General features: G+C 47.5%; 1 protein-coding gene across 2 annotated transcripts in view; it reads right to left on the bottom strand.

Moving 5' to 3' along the window:
• Positions 1-22,248, bottom strand: part of LOC127647744 (glucagon receptor-like) — a 163,998-nt gene that overhangs the window by 4,544 nt on the left and 137,206 nt on the right. For both annotated transcript variants that reach the window (XM_052132189.1, XM_052132187.1), the window contains exons 10-13: positions 10,229-10,298; positions 9,063-9,151; positions 534-681; positions 69-110 (exon numbers count right to left, since the gene is read on the bottom strand). In XM_052132189.1, the coding sequence (XP_051988149.1) occupies positions 69-110; positions 534-681; positions 9,063-9,151; positions 10,229-10,298 (349 nt within the window). The remainder of the gene's footprint in view (positions 1-68; positions 111-533; positions 682-9,062; positions 9,152-10,228; positions 10,299-22,248) is intronic.

The following is a 22,248-nucleotide window of genomic DNA, read 5'->3' as shown; positions in this document are numbered from 1 at the left end:
AATGGTCAGGAAATGGATTTGAGGAAAAGTTGCAAATGTATGCATTAAAAAAGGGAAGACAAACTCACCTCCTTGTTGACAAAACAATATAATATGGCAACCAACAGCCCCTGTGGACATATCTGAGCATGAATAAGTAAACTTTATTACCATTTAAGACTTTCCATGGCTACAACTAGGTGGTATTTACTGCAGTCTAAGTAAGGTGCCCTGTTTTGTCAGGTTAGAGGTAGATTTAAAGTTAAGGCTTTAATACCCCAATCCCTCACCCCTAAAATAACAGGGAAACAATAGGTTGATAAGAATTGTGTTCAAGCCACTAATCCCTGCTCTAGGACAAACCCTATTCCTAAACCCTTAAATGTGGTCAATAGGAATTTTGTCCCAGTGCCTACAAGGATGTTCACCCAGGTACCTGTCTTATTTGGCCCTGGTGGCTGAGTTATGTTTTCCTGTTGAATATGCATGTCTACCAACCAGACCACACTAACCACCATAAACCAAGATCAATTAGACCTAATTGACTATCTGACCTGGAAGGAGTTGAAAAAGAGGTCAATGAAGAGCTTTGTGAGGCGCAGTGGTAGAGCACCATGCGAGGTAGACTCATCAGTAACAAATGAAAACAGGACCGAATGGATCCCCAGTAACGGAATCAGGGTGAGGGTGGATTTAGCAAGCCTGAAAATGAGGGTGGAAAAAAGAGAGAAAACAACAACACTGTGTTAATGGAATAGTTTCCAAAAATGACAATTCTATCATAATTTACCCTTATGTCGTTCCTAACTTTGTAACTTTCTTTCTTCCACTGAGCACAAAACCAGATGTTTTGAAGGATATTCATGCTAGTCCTTTCCCTACAACAAAAATGAATGGGGTCGGAGTCTGTCAAGCTCTAAAAATGACAAAACACATCATAAAAGCACCATAAATAATAGTTCATATGACTTATGCACTATTCATTGTTATTTGGTAATAATCTTCCACTCCGGCTCAGCTCTCAAACCTTGTTTGCGTTCAGTATCAAATATGGTACGCAAAGACATCGCGCCAGGTTTAATGTAAATGAAGACTTATATCATTGGGTTTTGAATAGGGATGCACTGATACCACTTTTTCTCTTCCGATTCTGATATCGGAAATCTCATTAATGGCCGATACCGTTACCAGAGTTGCTTTTTTGCATAATCAGTTAAGAATATCTAAATTATTGTGTGGAACTAATTGAAAGTACTCTTTAATATGTAAAGAAACACAAACCTCTAAACTATACATTATTTCAATATAAATGTATAGCTTATTAAGAAACACTTTATTACTGTCTAGAATTCTGGATAATGTAGCAAAATTAATAGTAATTCCAGTCTTCAAGTCTTCAGTAGAAAAGAAACCGTCTATGTAACCTCCGTTCCCTGATGGAGGGAACGAGACGTGTGTCAGAGAAGCGACACTAGGGGTCTCTCTTGAGCGCCGATATTCACCTCTGAACTATGAAAAAAGGCCAATGAGAGTTGGCAACCAGTATTTGCATGTCCCGCCCCCGGACATACGGGTATTTAAGCGGCGCAAATACGGGAGTTCATTCAGGATTTTTCTGAGGAGCCGGAAATGGTCCAGCCACAACAGTGGCTCGGCTCAGCGACGTGGCAGGGGAGACACAACGTCTCGTTCCCTTCATCAGGGAACGGAGGTTACATACGTAACCTAGACGTTCCCCTTCTGTCGCTCTCTCCACGTTGTGTCAGAGAAGCGACACTAGGGGTCCACTTATAAAACCGCCACGAGCTGAGCCGTGTACGTGAACTGCTGATACAGGAGCGAGCAGGTATTCTTATGTGCAGGACGACCAACTGTATCAGGCTGCACGTACCCTTCCCCAATGCCCCATTTAAGCCATCAGGATTCCTTATTGTTACCCTGGAGGGGGGAACAAGGTGCTGGCCGCCAACCTGGGAACGGGCCAAGCCTGGCCGGGCCTCTTTTCTCTCTCTGTTTCTCGCATAGAGCAACTTAGGCCGGGGCCTTTACACGCATTGAGGGAAGGGGGTCTTAGCCCTTATTCAGGGCGGAGAAGACCCTGCGGAGGCCACGCCTACCCAAGAGGGGAGGCAAGTTTAAGTGGCAAAACCATCAGAGGCCTGACTTAGGGCCTATGTGGAAATGTCGGTGCGGTGGTGGATCCAGCCTATAGAGGGGGGAACATACAGCACGGCAACCGAGGCAGCCGTGACTGCCTAAGGGAAGCACGGGAGTCCACTCGCCAGAGGGGACAGAACCGTGGCGTTACACACAGGGGGAGTCCGAAGGAGGCCTTACCTGTGGAGCACCTATACCAGTGCAGGGTAGCTTGCGGTACCCGCAGTGGCTTCGGTCGGCGAGTTCCTCCGCTGAACTGCGACCCACGAGGGCTAGGGAGGAATCAACCAGTGTCCCAAACCTGAGATCACCTTGAATGAAGGCGCACTGTTTCCCCTGGTTAGGGGGAAGGGCGCTAGATGCAAGCGATTCACCCGGTCAGATCGTGGGCGTGCCACAGAGTTCTACGGGCTCGGTACCTTAGAGAACACGGGACGATACTGACTCAACTCGGAGATTGTAGAATCTCGCGAAAGTGTTCGGTGTTGCCCAGCCCGCTGCTCTACAAATGTCTGCTAGGGCAGTGCCCCTAGCCAGTGCCCATGAGGACGCAACACTCCTGGTGGAGTGGGCTTGGACCCGCAAAGGGGGGCACGGCATGGGTGTGATAAGCCAGGGAAATGGCGTCGATAACCCAGTGGGCGAGTCTCTGCTTGGAGACAGCATTCCCTTTCTGCTGTCCCCCAAAGCAGACGAAGAGCTGCTCAGAGCGTCTAGTGCTCTGTGTGCGGTCCAGGTAGATACGTAAGGCACGTACTGGACACAGCAGTGAAAGGGCTGGATCTGCCTCCTCCCGGGGCAGCGCTTGCAGGTTCACTACCTGATCTCTGAAGGGTGTGGTAGGAACCTTATGCACATAGCCCGGTCGCGGTCTTAGGTTCACGAACGTGTCTGCCGGACCGAACTCCAGGCATGCCTAACAGAGAACGCATGCAGGTCCCCGACCCTCTTGATGGAAGTGAGCGCGATCAGCAGGGCGGTCTTGAGAGAGAGGGCCCTGAGTCCAACTGAGTCAAGCGGCTCGAAGGGCGGTCTCTGGAGTCCCGTAAGGATGACCGAGAGATCCCAGGAGGGGAACAGGTTAGGCCGGGAGGGAGCTATCCTCCGGGCACCTTTTAGGAACCTGACGATTAAGTCGTGCTTACCAAGAGACTTTCCGTCTACCGTGTTGTGGTGGGCCGCGATAGCAGCGACATACACCTTGAGGGTGGAGGGGGACAGCCTCCTCTCCAGCCTCTCCTGAAGAAACACAAGCACTGACCTAACTGCGCACTTCTGCGGGTCTTCGGCTCGGGAAGAACACCAGTCTGCGAACAGACGCCACTTTAGGGCGTAAAGATGCCTGGTAGAGGGGGCTCTGGCTTGATTGATTATATCTACGACGGCAGATGGTAGACCGGCTAGATCTTCCACATCCCGTCCAGGGGCCAGATGTGGAGGTTCCAGAGGTCTGGGTGCGGGTGCCAGAGCGTGCCCTGTCCCTGAGAAAGAAGTTCCTTCCTTGAGGAGGAAAGAAGGAATTCGCCAGGGAGGGACTGTCGTGAGGAGTGTGAGGTCCGAAAACCAAGTCCGGGTAGGCCAGTAGGGGGCTACCAGAGTGACTTGCTCCTCGTCCTCCCTGACCTTGCATAGCACCTGTGCAAGAAGGCTCACTGGGGGAAATGCGTACTTGCGCAGCCCCGTGGGCCAGCTGTGTGCCAGCGCATCTGCCCCGAGGGGAGCCTCTGTCCGGGCATACCAGAGCGGGCAGTGGGAGGTTTCTTGGGAGGCAAACAGGTCTACCTGGGCCTTGCCGAACCGGTCCCAAATCAGCTGGACCGACTGGGGGTGGAGTCTCCACTCTCCGCCGGGCAAGCTTTGTCTTGACAGCGCGTCCGCCATCACATTGAGGTTGCCGGGGATGTGAGTGGCGCGCAGTGACTCCAGTCGCTGCTGACTCCATAGGAGGAGACGATGGGCGAGCTGTGACATGTGGAGGGAGCGTACTCCGCCTTGGCGGTTTATGTAGGCTACAACCGTGGTGCTGTCTGTCCTGACCAAGACGTGTTTGTGCCGAATTAACGGAAGAAACTTCTGCAGGGCCAGAAAAACAGCCAGCAGCTCTAGGCAGTTGATGTGCCAGCGGAGCGGGCCTCGGTTCCACCGGCCTGCGGCTGCGCGCCCATTGCACACGGCGCCCCAACCCAATTTGGAGGCGTCGGTCGTGACCAGAACGCGTCGGGACACCTGCTGCAAGGGTACTCCAGCCCTAAGAAAGCAAAGGTCTGTCCAAGGTTTGAAGGTCTGGCGGCAGGCAGAGGTAACTTTTACGTTGTGCGTGCCGTGGCGCCATGCTCGTCTCGGGACTCCAGTCTGGAGCCAGTGCTGAAGTGGTCTCATATGCATCAACCCCAGCGGCGCGGCCGCCGTGGAGGATGCCATATGCCCCAGGAGCTGTTGGAAACGTTTTAGCGGGACCACGGCACCTGGCTTGAAGGAAGCGAGGCATTTCAGCACTGACTGAGCACGCTCGTTGGAGAGACGTGCTGTCATTGAGACTGAGTCTAACTCCAGACCGAGAAAAGAGATGCTCTGGACCGGGGAGAGCTTGCTCTTTTCCCAGTTGACCTGAAGCCCCAAACGGCTGAGGTGCCTGAGCATCTGGTCTCTGTGTGCGCATAGTAACTCTCGAGAGTGAGCCAGTATGAGCCAGTCGTCAAGGTAATTGAGTATGCGTATGCCGGCTACTCGGAGCGGGGCAAGAGCTGCCTCTGCGACTTTCGTGAAGACGCAAGGGGACAGAGACAGGCCGAAGGGGAGGACTTTGTACTGATACGCCTGACCGTCGAACGCGAACCGTAGGAAGGGTCGATGTCGAGGGCGAATTGAGACGTGGAAGTACGCGTCCTTCAGGTCTACCACTGCGAACCAATCTAGATGCCAGACGCCAGATAGAATTTGTTTCTGGGTGAGCATTTTGAACGGGAGTTTGGACAAGGTCCGATTGAAAACTCACAGGTCCAAGATCGGTCGTAAGCCGCCGCCTTTCTTGGGTACAACAAAGTAAGGGCTGTAGAAACCCTTCTTCGTTTCGGTTGGAGGGACAGGCTCTATCGCGTCCTTTAATAGAAGGGAGGCGATTTCTTCGTGCAGGGAATGGGCATGTTGGCTGTGTACTGCGGAAAAATGTACGCCCACGAGGGGGGGGCGGAGACCTGGCAAACTGAATTGCGTAACCGAGTCGAATGGTCCGGTGCAGCCAGCGTGACGGGTTGGGCAGTGAAAGCCATGCCTCTAAACTCCGTGCTAGGGGCACCAAAGGGACGGGTTTTTTGGACGTACCCGGCGGGGCTTCACAGCGGTGCAGAACAGGTAACGTGGCGTCGGGAGGCAACGTGGCGTCCCGAGGCTCTGGTGCTGAGAATAAACTCGAAGCACTTACTTTGCTCCGCGCACCTGGCAGGGGGCGGGTTCGTGACTGAGGAGGAGGTCTGATGCTGGCGTCCTCTGGACTCGTCTGAACCGGCCGGCCGGGGAACAGTCGTGGGGCTGAAGGCGGGGACACCACGTCCATGGAGCCAGGACTGTTGAGGCCTGAAAGCAGAGTGCCGTGAGAACGGCATTTGCGGGCCATATGCCCCAGAGATATAGGAAATAGCTCTTTTATTGAGAATTTGGGTACCGCAGCCCCCGTTAAGGGGTGCGGAAAATGCAAAGGATTCTCCTCCCGGCCCTCCACCGGGGGACGGATCGGTCTTACCACCTCCGGAGCTAACTTCTTGGACTCTGGGTGCGTTGTCTCAGGAGCGCCTGGGAGCCTTCCGGGTCCTCGTGGGGGTCCGTGAGACAGGGGGCGTGCGCTTCCCGCGGTTTGCTCGACGCTGGGGCTGAGAGCTGGGCCCGGGTTGAGGCGGAGCAGGAGCTTGTCTTCTGTCCGCGGGAGGACGCCCTCGGCGAGCAGATGGGGCATGGGCCGTGGCGGCAGGCTTGCGGCGAGGCATGATGTGAGAGATGGCCTCCGTCTGCTTCTTTACCGTGGAGCACTGCTGGGCAAAGTCCTCGACGGTGTCACCGAAGAGGCGGAACTGGGAGACAGGGGCGTTGAGGAAGCGAGTCTTGTCGGCTTCACGCATCTCGACCATGTTCAGCCACAGTTGACCTTCGTCGCTCTCAGGGCGAGGTCAGTCGCTGAGCGCAGTTCCTGCAGCGTGTCGGGATCAGGGCCACCCCCGTGCATGTTGCGAAGTGCCTTGGCTTGGTGGACCTGCAGGAGAGCCATGGCATGCAGGGCAGAAGCGGCGCGTCCGGTGGTGCTGTAGGCCTTCGCTGTCAGTGAGGAGGTTGCTCTACAGGTCCAGGAAGGGAGTACGGGGCAACCTCACCAGGTGGTAGGGGTACCGGGGCATAGATGGATCACAACTGCCCTATCCACCTGGGGAATCGCCGCGTACCCGTGGAGCCTGTGGCGGTGTGACGAGTGGAGAGGGGTGCTCTCCACGAAGACGTCAGCTCGTCATGCACTTCCAGGAAAAATGGAACCGGGGGTGGCGAGGCTGTGAGCGGCACGCAGACCCCAGGAACCAGTCATCCAGCCGTGATGGCTGTGGGGAAGATGGAGGGTTCCAATCCAAGCCCACGCTGTTGGCTGCCCGGGAAAGCATGTCGGACATCTATGCGTCAGCCTCAGCCTGGGCGTGCAAGCCCGAAGGCGGCAGCCCAGGGGATTCCTCTGCATCAGATGCCGCGCCCTCCGATGTCGCGGCGAGCTCATCGGCTTCCATCGCAAGAGGGTCGGCTGACTGGCTGTGAGGCGAGTCGCCGCCGCCTCGAGCAAGGACGGGAATCAACGAGCGTGCTGGGGCGCGGGTGGTCCGAGGGGGCGTACCCGGCGGAGCTGCACCCGCAGCCATCCCCAAATCACCTCCATCGCCAGCCGCATCATCCTCAATCCCGTGGGAAGGAGCAATACGGGGGGGGCGGCTGGAGTGGCTTGCTCACGGTTGTAAGCAAGCCGCGACCGCAACGTTGTCATGGTCATGTTCTCGCAGTGAGAACATGAACCATCCACAAACGCAGCCTCGGTGTGATCGCTACCCAGACACACGAGACAGCGCCTGTGGCCGTCGGAAGCGGAGAGCACTCTACCGCATCCAGAAACAACACAGGGGCAGAAGGGCATCTTTATAAAGATGCGTCCTTAAAAGGACATTCAACGCCGCTGTGTTTTGCTCTTTTAGAGGAAATTACTCTTAAATAAAATCACTCTTTTAGGGAAAAAACTCGTGAGAGTTTTTAAATCTGCACTGTCGATGCGCCCAGGGGCAGGAATGCACAGCCGTGCAAACAGGAGAAAGCCGCTGTTGTGCGCCATGGAATCCAACAGTTATGCAGCAGAGGGATGACAGGAACTCGGTGTGTAGTATGCAGCAGTTGCAGACACGACCATCGGCTCCGAAGAAATTTTCTGAATGAACTCCCGTATTTGTGCTGCTTAAATACCCGTATGTCCGGGGGCGGGACATGCAAATACTGGTTGCCAACTCTCATTGGCCTTTTTTCATAGTTCAGAGGTGAATATCGGCGCTCAAGAGAGACCCCTAGTGTCGCTTCTCTGACACAACGTGGAGAGAGCGACAGAAGGGGAACAGTGTTTTATTTTTGCCTTTTTTTCCCAAAAAAATGTTTCAACTTGAATCTGGAATTTTTTTGGATCTCTTTTTTATTAAATTTAGTTGTAAGACATCAGTCCACTTTTCATTCACACAGTTAGAACCCATTCAACTTAAATATTGTTATAAATGGTAAACAAATATTAACGATGACAACAATAATAATAAATATAGCTGCAAGCAGCAATTAACAGGCCTTTTAAGAACTTTCAAAGTATGGGTCCAGGTATTGGATCGGTGCATCTCTATTTTTTAGTATATTATCATAGAACATGGCACGCAAAATTTAAACATGGTGAAGCCTGAATGAGATTTGAGATCTATGGTAGAGAATTGATCTCATCCTGCTCCCACAAGTTTCTATCCCATACCAGAGCGCTGAATTTTTACTCAGTAATTTTTTTCCCGACTGCTCCCATTCCTGCAACACCACATTTGTTTTCCACATAGAGAAAAAGCCATATAAATAGACAACAAGTGTACACAAATATATATATTTTTTCTGTTATTGCAATTATCAGACGACTTGTGAAAATGATGCCAATTTGACTTCCCTGAAGTTGGTTAATTAACACTAAATTGATAATTTTCTAGTATCCTTTGATGACACAGTGTGCACTTTGCTCTGCCATTCTTATGAAGCCCTGTTGACTACCTGCCTGCTCTAAATATTGGATTATTTAATGAACAAGCTCTGTACACATTTATTTTACATTTAAAAAAATAACAATTATTGTTTTTTGTTTGCCTTAATTAATTAATAAAATAAAAAAGAGATACACGTCAGATTTTTTAAGTTCATCTCTGACCGCCCGGTCCCGTCCACATCTCATGGAAGTACCGTCCACTCCCTCCAAATACGGGAGTTCTGTGGGAATGCAGATCTCTAGCAGAGAGCTGGAATTTAAGCAAAAAAGACTGTTAAATTTCAGTGTTCCTTACACAAACTATTGTATGGCTTTAGGAGACACTTAATATAATGCACGAGTCATATGGACTACTTTTGTGGTGCCTTTTTTGTCCTTTTTGGATACTGACATCCTCTGGTCACTGTATGCTTTTATTGTTTGAAAGATCATCATCAAAACATCTCCTTTTGTGTTCCATGGAAAAATGACAATCATTCAAGTTGTAAATGATGACAGAATTTTTAATTTAAGGTAAACTGGTCCTTAATATATATATATATATATATATATATATATATATATATATATATATATATATATATATATATATATATTTTTTTTTTTACGAGGAGACCTGTAGGACACACACCGGAACTTGTAGTCAGAATATCTCATTTGATGCGCCCTCAGTTTTGACACAAGGATCTTAATGATGTTTATGAAGATGAAGAAGTTGATCTGAGACACAAAAAAACAAATCAACATCATAAGGCCCTGCTTAAAACCATTATGTCATATTAGCAGGACAAAACTGACACAGTTTCCTGACAGCATAACAAATGACTCAAGAAAGAAATGAGGGGCTGAGGCGGCAACGACCGTGAGGTAGGACGTTAGTCGTGCTTGGCGGAATCTGGGAACAGCAGTTGAACCGTCTTTAACCCTGTGTGAATTCAAACATAGGAATTCCGGCTGAATAAAGGAGCACTTGAGATCTGGACAGTTGTGCAGAAACATCACTGCACATTGCCAAATGCTCATGTGCACCTAACAGCCAACGTGCCCTTCATGGAAGCATGGCAATTTTGCACAGAATCTTTTAATGCAATCGTGTGGAATTTGCAGCTGAAGGAGAATCGATGAATCTAGCACAATTTTGCTAATTTTACATGAAACATATTTAATATACTTGGTAACAATGAAGGTTTGTTTGAAATCATGCCAACCCTTTTTAATGAAAATCAATGAAGTGGACTTTGTTTGGTTCTGGAGTGGGAAATAGAAAACCCGGAGTGGATCTAGAGTGGAGTGATTACAGAATGCTTTTAGCAGGGAGGAAAAACCGTTGTTGCTCAACTTGACACACATACTGTTCTCTGTTTGGAATAACATGCACCGATGATGCATTAAGAGGTCAATTTTCATTTTGTGTTGACTTTTTTTTCAGTATTCATATTCCCTGGGAGTCGACATTACATGGTACTGTACTTCATGCATAATGGAAATGACTTAATACAAAGGCAAATGCAATGTAATTGGGTGTGACAGTGCAAGCATATAAGGAAACTGTAGGGCATAAAACAGAATAAAACATTTAACCTGCCGGTGCTCTTTCCCCTCTTATTATGTCAGAAAAAGGGGCGAAGGTGGAGTTATGTAACATTATCATTATCATAAAAATTACTGTGGCATAGATACAATGGATATAGTTGGTATGGGTGAGCAACTGCAAGAGCACCTCTGCTTCTATGGTATTGTTTCTCTTTCAGGTCATCTACTGTCATGCCGGACCAACAAGTTAGATCTCTCACTCACCAGGACGGCCAGTAAGATGGGAGAACGAATAATCCACCAGTACTCCATGTGTATGTTCTGCACCCAGCATCTGATAAACAACAGAAGCCAGAATACATTATTTTACTGTAAATAAGCAAATGTGTCTTACATACATTCACAAAAATACACCCATGGGCCTTATTCATGAAAAACAAGCAGACTGAAATTCTGTGTAAATCATTTATAAATGAGCTTGTATGCTTTTCGTCACATTAATGCAACAATTTACATAAGAATTATTTTATGAACGATTTCGAACATAAAATCATTATTATACTTGTGTTTCAAATTCTACTTGTGTTTCATGAATTAGGCCCACTATTCATTTAAAGGGAGAAATCACCCAAAACGCATAAATCCATAATACAACTTGACAACATAGATGGAGAAGAAGGAACACAAGAAATGGCACAAACATCATCGCATATATCACAAATGCACTAAGTTTGTACTGTATGCACAGAATGTGAACTATATTTGCAACATGATCGGCATGAAGTCGGCATGTTCTTTCAGAGAGTTCCAGTACTCTAGGATCGGACACATTATGCCAACTCACTGACAAAGCAATTATACCGTCCCTTGTGATACAACCAGAAACACGTCGCGTCAACAGCATGGGAGACTGGGGTTCATATCCCGTGTTGAAACCAGGAAGTAATTTCGTTCACTTAATCAGTAACGAACACGATTCTGAGATTGCATTTTTTCTTCTAAGGTTACATTTTACTGTACTGATGTCAGGTTTAGTTTTGAGGGTTGGGTTTAGGGGTTCAAAGAACAAAATATGCATTCCTCTTCACTGCATCATATCCTGTACAGCTGAAAACAACTCACTTCACAACTCGCTTTTGGCGCCCCTCCGTGGAGAGGCTCAAATGTTGTTATACACCCAAAAACTCTTTGGCCACTGACCAAATTTTGGTAATCACTGACCGAATTTTTCTAAAGAAAAGTCAACCTACTGTTTCTGATTTCACTGTGAGATCAGTCTGAGATTTGAGCGCTATGGCAGAGGGAGTAAAGTAAATTTGTAAATTACAGCAAAAATGAGAGTGAGTAGTTGCAGTGCTATCTCAGTACATGTAAAACTGTACCACAAAGGGAGTTAAATCAGTGCAGCATTTAACTGGTGGCGGTGAACACTCTGCAACAAATAGCATCACAGACACATGACAGAAGACGCTGTCTGTTGAGTAGAGAGCTACAATTAATAAGTGGAGACAGTGCTTGGCTTATCAACAAAAATGATTATCTCTTCATGACAGTTCAACACAGTCGGATGGACGGGGTGATGAGTGTGGTAAAGTATGAACCTGTTCTGAACCACAGCAAAGAAAGATACATTAAAGGTGGGCCAGAGCTATGAAACTCCATGTATTATTATTAATCGCAAGGCTCTGATATATTAGGGGGTTGTTGTTCAATAAGAGAGATGAACCCAATTTAGTGTGCCAGCTGATGAGGTATAGAAAAAGCAGAGAAAATAGGATTATGATTTGAATGCACCTCTTATTTGGCCATTAAGTTTACTAAAAACTGTGACATTAGACTAGTTTTGCAATCCTCCCCCGTCTCAGCATCTCTGATTTAAACATCAGTAACAAAATGGCATTAGAGTTGTTAAGTGTGATTTAATTTCCATGAATCAATTCAAATGTTCTTTCCAGTGAATCGATTCAAAACGTTTTATCACCACTTGAAAATGGAAGTCATGGACTTTTTATATGTATGCTAATGTTTTAGTAAAAAAAGGATGTAGGTATATTGTTTGTTATTCAATATTGTTATACTGGTGCATATATAAATAGAATTGTTAAATATAATTCTTGTCTTCATCAACTAAAAACAATGTGGAAAACATGCCTTGATTACAATTTTAATGACCGTTAAGAAACTCTATATGGCACAAGCTGATAGGTCCTTTAACATGAAATCTGTGAGCCAATCAACAACAGTAGCTTACTCCCTTTTGTACTCCTTTAGTCTACCATTAAAATGATATATTTGCAGGTAAACGAGGTTCAATGCGGTGTGCTACGAGAGTTCCCTTTCGATTCAGTCCACTCGACATTGCTATGGGAAAGGTACTTTCCTCGATGACCTAATTTAATCCCTTGTACAATAACGTAAATGTTCTGATTGGCAATGATGTTTGAGTCCTGCCCGTTTAGGCACGCATTTGGTGTATATAAGTGGGCCCTTAAGCATCATTAGGCATAAAATGAACATTCAGCTTCATCTATGAAACCTTTTACTGCTTCACCGTTGAGATACACAATTCAGCGGACGACTCTTCTCCGCGAGACATCAAATAGGACTGGTCCAAGGAAGACATTGCAATCCCTTACCCCAGTGAGAGCTGTGCTGATACAGAGCTGATTTGTGTCCTCTCGCAGATGGTTGAATAGCTCGGCCGAGCCGGAAAGATAGCTCTGGCTGGCATGCTAACTCCTGTGACTTAAGTCATAAATGTGATGCGAAACACACAGTTACACACTGCTCATCCCCGGTGAGTACGCCGGGATGGTAGACAAATAAGTTTAGTGTTGTGCTTTCTCAAGAAACAGATATGCGTTCGCTGCTCATGATGCGCACATTCACACGTTACTCATCCTCACCGGGAATACCGTGATGGTAGACGAATGTGTTTGTGGTGTGTTCTCACAAGAAACAGAATTGCCTTGGAAAGCTTCAGCCTTCTATCAGCAAGGTGTTATGCTGGGTCAAGATTTTAGATGGAAAGTGGTGACCACACACACGTCCAACATGGGTTGGGGTGCGGTGTGCGATGGACGCCCAGATTTTGGTACCTGGACATATGCGAAGTGAGCGTGGAACAGCAACCACCTAGAACCATTGGCTGTCTTTCTAGCCTTGAAGGCTTTCCAATATTATGAATCACCACGTTCTTATTCTCAACAACATGACAGTAGTGGCGTACATAAATCGCCAGGGCGGAGTCCGATCGCCACAAAGGATGAAAATGCCTCATCCAATGGAGTGTCATCTCCTCTCCCTACACATGACAAATGGCCTGCTAAATGCAAATATGCATTTCCCCCTAAATGCCTCCTTCATTCTGTCAACAGTAGATGATCAGATTTTCAGAGAGGATAGAGGTATTGGATGGCTCTCTGTGGGAAATATCACTGAGGTGGTACCTCCTCTCTGAAGCGCAAGGCGTCATGTGTGGCCTCTGAACCGGAGCACATCGAACCAGCCGGAACCGGCTCAGTCAGTGATAAACACCATTTTACAGGCTAGAGCACCGTCCATGAGACGCCTCTATACAATAAAATGGCAGATGTTTGCAAACTGGTGCTCTTCATGTAGTGAAGACCCAGTGAATTGGTCCATAGCTGAAATCCTTACATTCCTTCAAGAGCAATTAGTCGCTGGTCTTACGTCTTAAAATCCTTGAAATGCTTAAGGTTAATACACAACTAGTCAGGACATATGTTTGGCAGCAGGGTGGTCATCACAAAACACATTTATGAAGTTTTACAACCTTAACATGGCATCAATCTCCTCACAAGTCCTCTGTTTCTAGAGTGCTTTTTATGTGGCTAACAGTTATATTAATTACAGCTGCTAATATGTCAGCTGGGGATATAATACCCCCTTTGAATTCACAAGCACTCCCTAAAAAATAATAAAACCTACTTTTCCAACCTAGTTTGCGAAGAGTTCAAATTACAAGATGTGTATCTATATGTAGATCCCCAGACTATATTAGCCCCATCTGGTATTATCCATTGGCCTGCAGGCCTGTGACTCCTTATACATGTCTGTTTTTAAGTGTTTTATCACTGGGTGTGACGTCACGTAGTGCAACAGGATGGTATTATGAATCCCATAGCAATGTCAAGTGGACTGAATTGAAAGGGAACATCTCAGGTTACACATGTAACCTTAGTTCCCTGAGATGAAGGAAACGAGACATTACGAATGCTGGCCGCACTACTACCTCAGTGGTTTGAGGGAAGAGAAATGCCCTCTGTTCATCAGTAAGAACATTTAAGATAATGATGCTTGAGCACACGCTTATATACGCCTAAGGTGTGCCTAAAGGGGTGGGGCTCAAACATCATTGCCAATTAAATCAAATCAAATCACTTTATTGTCACATTACCATGTACACAAGTGCAAAAGTAGGTGAAAGTCTTGTGTGCAGTTCCGAGCAACATAGCAGTCATGACAGTGAAGAGGCATATACCAATTACAGTAAACAACATACTTACACAACACAATTTCCATATCAAATCTACACATAATTACACAACACAATAAAAATAAGAGTATATAAAAAATATATATACAGTAGATGTATTGTGGAGAATATGATTATGACAGTCCAGTGTGAGATATTAGATTAATTAAGTGCAGTGCTGATGTATATTGATCATGAGAGATCAAGTGTTCAAAAGTCTGATTGCTTGGGGGAAGAAGCTGTCATGTAGTCGGCTGGTGCGTGTCCTGATGCTGTGATACCGCCTGCCTGATGGTAGCAGTGAGTGCAGCCCATGACTCAGTGGCTGGAGTCTCTGATGATCCTCCAAGCTTGATTCACACACCGCCTGCTATATATGTCCTGGAGGGAGGGAAGCTCACCTCCGATGATGTGTCTGGCAGTTCACACCACACTTTGCAGGGCTTTGCGGTTGTGGGCGGTCCTATTGCCATACCAGGCGGTGATGCAGCCAGTTAGGATGTTCCCTACAGTGCTGGTGTAGAACCGTGTGAGGATGTGGTGGTTCATTCCAAACATCCTCAGCTGTCTCAGGAAGAAGAGGCACTAGTGAGCCTTCTTCACAACGGCCTCAGTGTGGACAGACCATGTGAGTTCCTCAGTAATGTGGACACCGAGGAACTTGAAGCTGCTGACTCTCTCCACCGGTGCTCCATTAATGGTGATGGGGCTGTGTACTCGGTCTTTCTTCCTGAAGTCCACTACAAGCTCCTTGGTTTCATCATTGTCAGTGATCAGACCTACTGCCATTGTATCGTCAGCAAACTTAATGTTGGCATTGGAGCTATGTGTTGCCACACAGTCATGTGTGTACAGGGAATACAGGAGTGGGCTGAGAACACAGCCCTGTGGGGCTCCAGTGTTGAGGGTCAATGATGAGGAGATGTTGCTGCCCATTCTAACCACCTGACGTCTGCCTCACGGGAAGTCCAGGATCCAGCTGCACAGCAAGCTGTTTAAGCCCAGAGCACGGAGTTTTACATCAAGCTTGGAGGGCACTATGGTATTGAATGCTGAGCTGTAGTCTACAAACAGCATTCTCACATATGTGTTCCTTTTTTCCAGGTGGGAGAGAGCAGTGTGTATTGTAGATGCAATGGCATCATCAGTGGAGCAGTTGTTGTGGTAGGCAAACTGCAATGGGCCCAAAGAGGTGGGCAGTACAGTGCAGATGTAATATCTGATTAGCCTCTCAAAGCATTTGCTGATGATGGGGGTCAGAGCAACAGGACACCAGTCATATAAACAAGTGATTTTTGATTGCTTTTGTACAGGCACAATGGTGGACGTTTTGAAGCATGTGGGGACTACAGACAAGGAGAAGGACAGGTTGAAAATATCCATAAAAACACCAGCCAGTTGGTTTGCGCAGGCTCTGATGATGTGGCCCGGAATGCCGCCTGGAACTGCGGCTTTACGGATGTTCACCCATCGGAAGGATTGTGTTACATCCGCAACCGAGACGGAGAGTGAACCAATCAGAAGATTGACTTTATTGTACAAAGGTTTCAATTAGGTAATTGAGGAAAGTACCTTTCCCATAGCAATGTCTCATTCCCTTTATCTCAGGGAACCGAGCTTACATGCGTAACCGGAGACATTTTTCTCACTGAAACCCTCCTCCTCCTCAGCCCCACTTGTCATAGATGTGCTTCAGGGGGATTGTGCAGATTTTGCATGCTCATCAAAGTATTTCTGTGTATGTTCTAGCAGTAGTACTTGCTCAGCTGTGGCAGCAGGTTAAGTAGATCTACTCCCCCAAGACCAAACCTAGTAATTTGTCATATACATGATAATACTTTTAAACTTATTCCGAGAGCTGTCATGACTGAACTAGGGATGCACCAATACCACTTTTTCTCTTCCAATCCGATGCCAATACCTGAAATCTCAGTATTGGCCAATACGATCCAAAACCAGTGTTGCTTTTTCATAATCAGTTTAAAATATATCTACAGTATATCTCACTGTGTGATAATAATTTGGGGTACTCTTTTAAATGTAAAGAAATGCAAACTTTTAACTACACATTATTTCAATGTAAATGTACAGCCTATTAACAAAATCATTTTGTTAACTAGTCTACTGATAATATAGCAGCAAAATTAACAAAAATGCCAGTGAAAGTCTTCCCAGTTCCCTATCTGTCACTCACTCAATGTGTTCAGTCACAGACCGACGCACAGCTTCTTGCTCATGCTTGCCCGGGCAGCTGCGAACATCGGGCTGGAGTAGAACCCTCCATCCCACCCTAAACCCTCGCGGCTTGACGATTGGTTCCTGGGCTCAAAACGGTCCCTTTCTTCCCGGAGGTGCATGACAAGCTCACGAGGTCATGGGGGCACCTTTTACTGACCGGCCCGATCTTTTTGTTTACCAGGCATCTGCCAGGGTTCAGCGGCATCTGCTTTTCCTCAATGAAGGGCAGGGGACCAAAGGCTTGTAGATGAACCACCTTAGCCCTGAAAGGTGTTGATAAAACCTTTCTAGGTTTAGAATCAGTCTCTATGATGGTGCACCTCACGAGCGAGCATGCACAGTCAATGCTGAACTGCCTAAAGTCAGTCAGGTGGAGAATGGCATTCACAGTTACAGAGTCTCCTGGGGCATATGGCGTCCTCGGCGGCGGTCACTCAGGTTGATGCATATGAGACCGCTTCAGCACTGGCTTCAGACTCAGGTCCCGAGATGGGCACATGCGCAGTCATCACGCCAATCTGCCTCCGCTTGTTCAGCCCTTGGACGGACCTTGCATTTCTACGGGCAGGGGTCAATTTAGTGCAAGTGTCCAGGCGTGGCTGAGGCACCGTCTTCGGCTGTTGATCCAGGGCAACCATGTGTTGGTCCAGACGGACAACACGGCGATGGTAGCATATATAAATCACCAAGGCGGTTTACACTCGCGTCACAACTCGCCTGCCGTCTCCTCCTCTGGAGCCAGCAGCGACTCAAGTTGTGCGAGCCGCTCACATCCTGGGCAAACTCAACAGCAGGGTGGGACAGGATGCAGAAGACCTAAGTAGCCTACCACCCACGGTGGTAGACACTATCTCTAAGGCTACAAGCACACTCATACAGGCCCTGACCAATGGGGCCTCTTTAGCAGATATCTGCAGAGCAGTGGGCTGGGCTACACCCAATAACTTTGCAAGGTTCTACAATCTCCGGGTTGAGCCGGTTTCATCCCATGTTTTGTCAGGTACGAACAGGTACGTTTGCAGGAAAACTGGCCAGGTGTACAGCTTGCGATTTCCCCTCCTGGATGGGGAGACATGAACTTTTTACTCCCCAGCCGTGTTCACGAGGTTGTGGACCCTGGATGTCCTTCCTGCTTAGCCCTGTGGCAGGCGAGTGTGTGGAGAAACTCGATGCCGGCCCAGTATATGTACTATTAGGTCCTGTACTGTGGTAGGTGCTCCACATGCGCCGGTTGCTTGTTTGTAACCCTGTGTGATGTATCTTCCGTGAGAGAGTTCCCCATTGGTAAACCCGAGTCTTCCTTGGGCAGAGTTCCCCTCTGCCACTGGTCGTTTTTGTGTTTGTAGAGCTCCATCCCCACTGGTTTGGACAAACCATGGGGACTTCTCCACATGCGACACTGCCAACAAGACTCGGTAAGACCATGTTATGTATTTCCACACAATTGCCTCCCCTTTGGGCAGGCTGTGGCCTTTTGCTATAAACAAAGGTATCGCATGTCTTCAAGTGGCTTTGATAATACTGCACAAATCATATGGAGTATATTAATTGTGCTTTTATGGTTCTTTTATGTCATTTTTGGAGCTTAATAGTAACAAACATGACAAACACAGTATCAGATTTGGATCAGGCTCGTCGGACCGATACCCAATCCACTTAAAAAGGTCAGTATCAGAGCCATTACCGATCCAGGCATTGGATTGGTTTATCCCTAGACTGAACTGTATTTTACTTCTCACATTAAATATTCTGAATCTAGTTGGCAACAATGGGGGTTTGGTTGAAATCATGGTCACCCTTTTTAATGAAAATGACCCTTTCACACCATTTCAGACCACACATAAATATCAAGATATATAGGGAAACATTGTCAATAATAGCAAAGTTTCACTGCAGGTTACTCAATCCTTTGAAAGGGAACAACATGCATACACTATAAAAGCTATGCCATTAATAAACTAAATCAGAAACTTATGCTCCTTTGTCATGATATTTATGAAGAGAGTGCTGGATACAATAATGAAATGCATAGCATTTGTATTTTACTGGAATTATATACCACATTCAGACTTTAAAATGTGGCTGAAATTAATATATATCATGTGTAATCCCATCATGGCCTACAGTTCAGTCATTAAAAGAAATGTACATTTTTAAAGCCCCTCCAACAATAACAGTGGCTGAGAGAATAATCAATAATGGGTTTTTCAAAATTGTGTATAACTTTAAGGCTGCTGAATATACATGCAAAACCAAAGGGCTGGAGTGGATATGGAACATAAAACTGCTTACTGCTCTTGTCATCATAGAGAAGCTGAATATCTGGTTAGCATCAGAGTCTTTGGCAGAATATCAGGGCTAAGGGTAACTTGTGAGCACTATTTATATTTTTGATTTGTTATAAAACAAACGCAACAGTGACAGAGTACTGCTTTCTGCCAAATGGAAAAACACACTGACTATTTCACGAGCGTGGGGTTTCATCAGTGTGATAGTAGCTCATCTGTTTTCAAAACAGAGTAGTTTTTCCTGTTAAAACTATCAGAGGTGGGTAGCGTAGCCAAAAACTGTACTCAAGTAGAAATACAATTACTTCAAAAACATAATTACTCAAGTAGAAGTAAAAGTACTAACATACATAATTAAGAGTAAGAAAGTATCCAATTAAAACAGAACTCAAGTAGTGAGTAACTCATTACTTTCACAAATGACAAAATAGATGTTAACTCCCCAATATTCCATTACATAATACACATTGAACATGTACTAGAGAATTACTATTATTATTATTAATATGGAAATTCTGTCATCATTCACCATCATGTTGTTCCAAACCTGTATGACTTTCTTTCTTCCATGGAACACAATAAGGAGATATTAGACAGAATTTTTGCCTGTCACTATTTACTTTCAGTGAATGTATTATGTTTTAATATATATATTTTGAAAGTGAATGATGACTGTCATTCCCTAACATTCTGTCTAACATATTTTGTGTTGCACATGATAAAAAGCTCACACTGGTTTGGAACAACATGAGGGTAGAGAAATGATGACAGAATATTAAATTATGGCTGAGCGATCACTTTAAAGAGATAGTTTACCCAAAAATGAAAATTCTCATCCCAGATGAGTAAGACTTCCTTTCTTCTGCAGAACACAAATTAAGACTTTTAAAATGATTATTTTAGCTCTGTAGGCCAAAATTTTGATGCTCCAAAAAGCACATAAAGGCAGTATAAAAGTAATCCATAATACTCCGGTAGTTTAATCTATGTCTTCAGAAGTAATATGATAGGTGTGGGTGAGAAACAGTTCAATATTTGTCAATTTTTTGCTAGACAGCAGGGGGCGATATGCAAAGAATCATATCCCGTTCAAAATGCTCACCCAGAAACAAATTCTATCTGGCGTCCGGCATCTAGATTGGTTCGCAGCGGGAGACCTGAAGGACGCGTACTTCCACGTCTCAATTCGCCCTCGACACCGCCCCTTCCTATGGTTCGCGTTCGACAGCCAGGCGTATCAGTACAAAGTCCTCCCCTTCGGCCTGTCTCTGTCCCCTTGCGTCTTCACGAAAGTCGCAGAGGCAGCTCTTGCCCCGCTCCAAAAGCCGGCATACGCATACTCAATTACCTCAACGACTGGCTCATACTGGCCCACTCCCGAGAGTTATTATGCGCACACAGAGACCAGGTGCTCAGCCACCTCAGCCGTTTGGGGTTTCAGGTCAACTGGGAAAAGAGCAAGCTCTCCCCGGTCCAGAGCATCTCTTTTCTCGGTCTGGAGTTAGACTCAGTCCCAATGACAGCACGTCTCTCCAACGAGCATGCTCAGTCAGTGCTGAAATGCCTTGCTTCCTTCAAGCCAGGCGCCATGGTCCCGCTAAAACGTTTCCAACAGCTCCTGGGGCATATGGCATCCTCCGCGGCGGCCGCGCTGCTGGGGTTGATGCATATGAGACCACTTCAGCACTGGCTCCGGATTCGAGTCCCGAGACGAGCATGGCGCCGCGGCACGCACAACATAAAAGTTACCTCTACCTGCCGCCAAATCTTCAAACCCTTGACAGACCTCTGCTTCCTAAGGCCAGGAGTACCCTTGCAGCAGGTGTCCCGACGCGTTCTGGTCACAACCGACGCCTCCAAATTGGGTTGGGGCGCCGTATGCAACGGGCGCGCAGCCGCAGGCCGGTGGAACCGAGGCCCGCTGCGCTGGCACATCAACTGCCTAGAGCTGCTGGCTGTTTTTCTGGCCCTGCAGAAGTTTCTCCCGTTAATTCGGAACAAACACGTCCAAGTCAGGACAGACAGCACCACGGTCATAGCCTACATAAACCGCCAAGGCGGAGTACGCTCCCTCCACATGTCACAGCTCGCCCGTCGTCTCCTCCTTTGGAGTCAGCAGTGACTCAAGTCACTGCGCGCCACTCACATTCCCGGCAACCTCAATGTGATAACGGACGCGCTGTCAAGACAAAGCTTGCCTGGAGGAGAGTGGAGGCTCCACCCCCAGTCGGTCCAGCTGATTTGGGACCGGTTCGGCAAGGCTCAGGTAGACCTGTTTGCCTCCCAAGAAACCTCCCACTGCCTGCTCTGGTATGCCCGGACAGAGGCTCCCCTCGGGGCAGACGTGTTGGCACACAGCTGGCCTGCGGGGCTGCGCAAGTACGCATTCCCCCCAGTGAGCCTTCTTGCACAGGTGCTATGCAAGGTCAGGGAGGACGAGGAGCAAGTCATTCTGGTAGCCCCTTACTGGCCTACCCAGACTTGGTTTTCGGACCTCACGCTCCTCACGACAGCACCTCCCTGGCGAATTCCACTGAGGAAGGACCTTCTTTCTCAGGGACAGGGCACGCTCTGGCACCCGCACCCAGACCTCTGGAACCTCCACGTCTGGCCCTTGGATGGGATGTGGAAGATCTAGCCGACCTACCACCGACCGCCATAGATACAATCAATCAAGCCAGAGCCCCCTCTACCAGGCATCTCTACGCTCTAAAGTGGCGTCTGTTCGCGGACTGGTGTTCTTCCCGAGCCGAAGACCCGCAGAAGTGCGCAGTTAGGTCAGTACTCGTGTTTCTTCAGGAGAGTCTGGAGAGGAGGCTGTCCCCCTCCACCCTCAAGGTGTATGTCGCCGCTATCGCGGCCCACCACGACACAGTAGACGGCAAGTCTCTTGGTAAGCACGACTTAATCGTCAGGTTCCTAAAAGGTGCCCGGAGGATAACTCCCTCCCAGCCTAACCTGTTCCCCTCTCGGTCGTCCTTACAGGCCTCCAGAGACCCCCCTTCGAGCCGCCTGACTCAGCTGGACTCAGGGCCCTCTCTCTCAAGACTGCCCTGCTGATCGCGCTCGCTTCCATCAAGAGGGTCAGGGACCTGCATGCGTTCTCTGTTAGCGACGCTTGCCTGGAGTTCGGTCCGGCAGATACTTTCGTGATCCTGAGACCGCGACCGCGCTATGTGCCCAAGGTTCCTACCACGCCCTTCAGGGATCAGGTGGTGAACCTGCAAGCGCTGCCCCGGGAGGAGGCAGATCCAGCCCTT

This window comes from Xyrauchen texanus, chromosome 8 (assembly GCF_025860055.1).
Source record: "Xyrauchen texanus isolate HMW12.3.18 chromosome 8, RBS_HiC_50CHRs, whole genome shotgun sequence".
Taxonomy (NCBI): domain Eukaryota; kingdom Metazoa; phylum Chordata; class Actinopteri; order Cypriniformes; family Catostomidae; genus Xyrauchen; species Xyrauchen texanus.
Note: the sequence above shows the minus strand (reverse complement) of the source record. Positions and strands in the feature narration are given on the sequence as shown.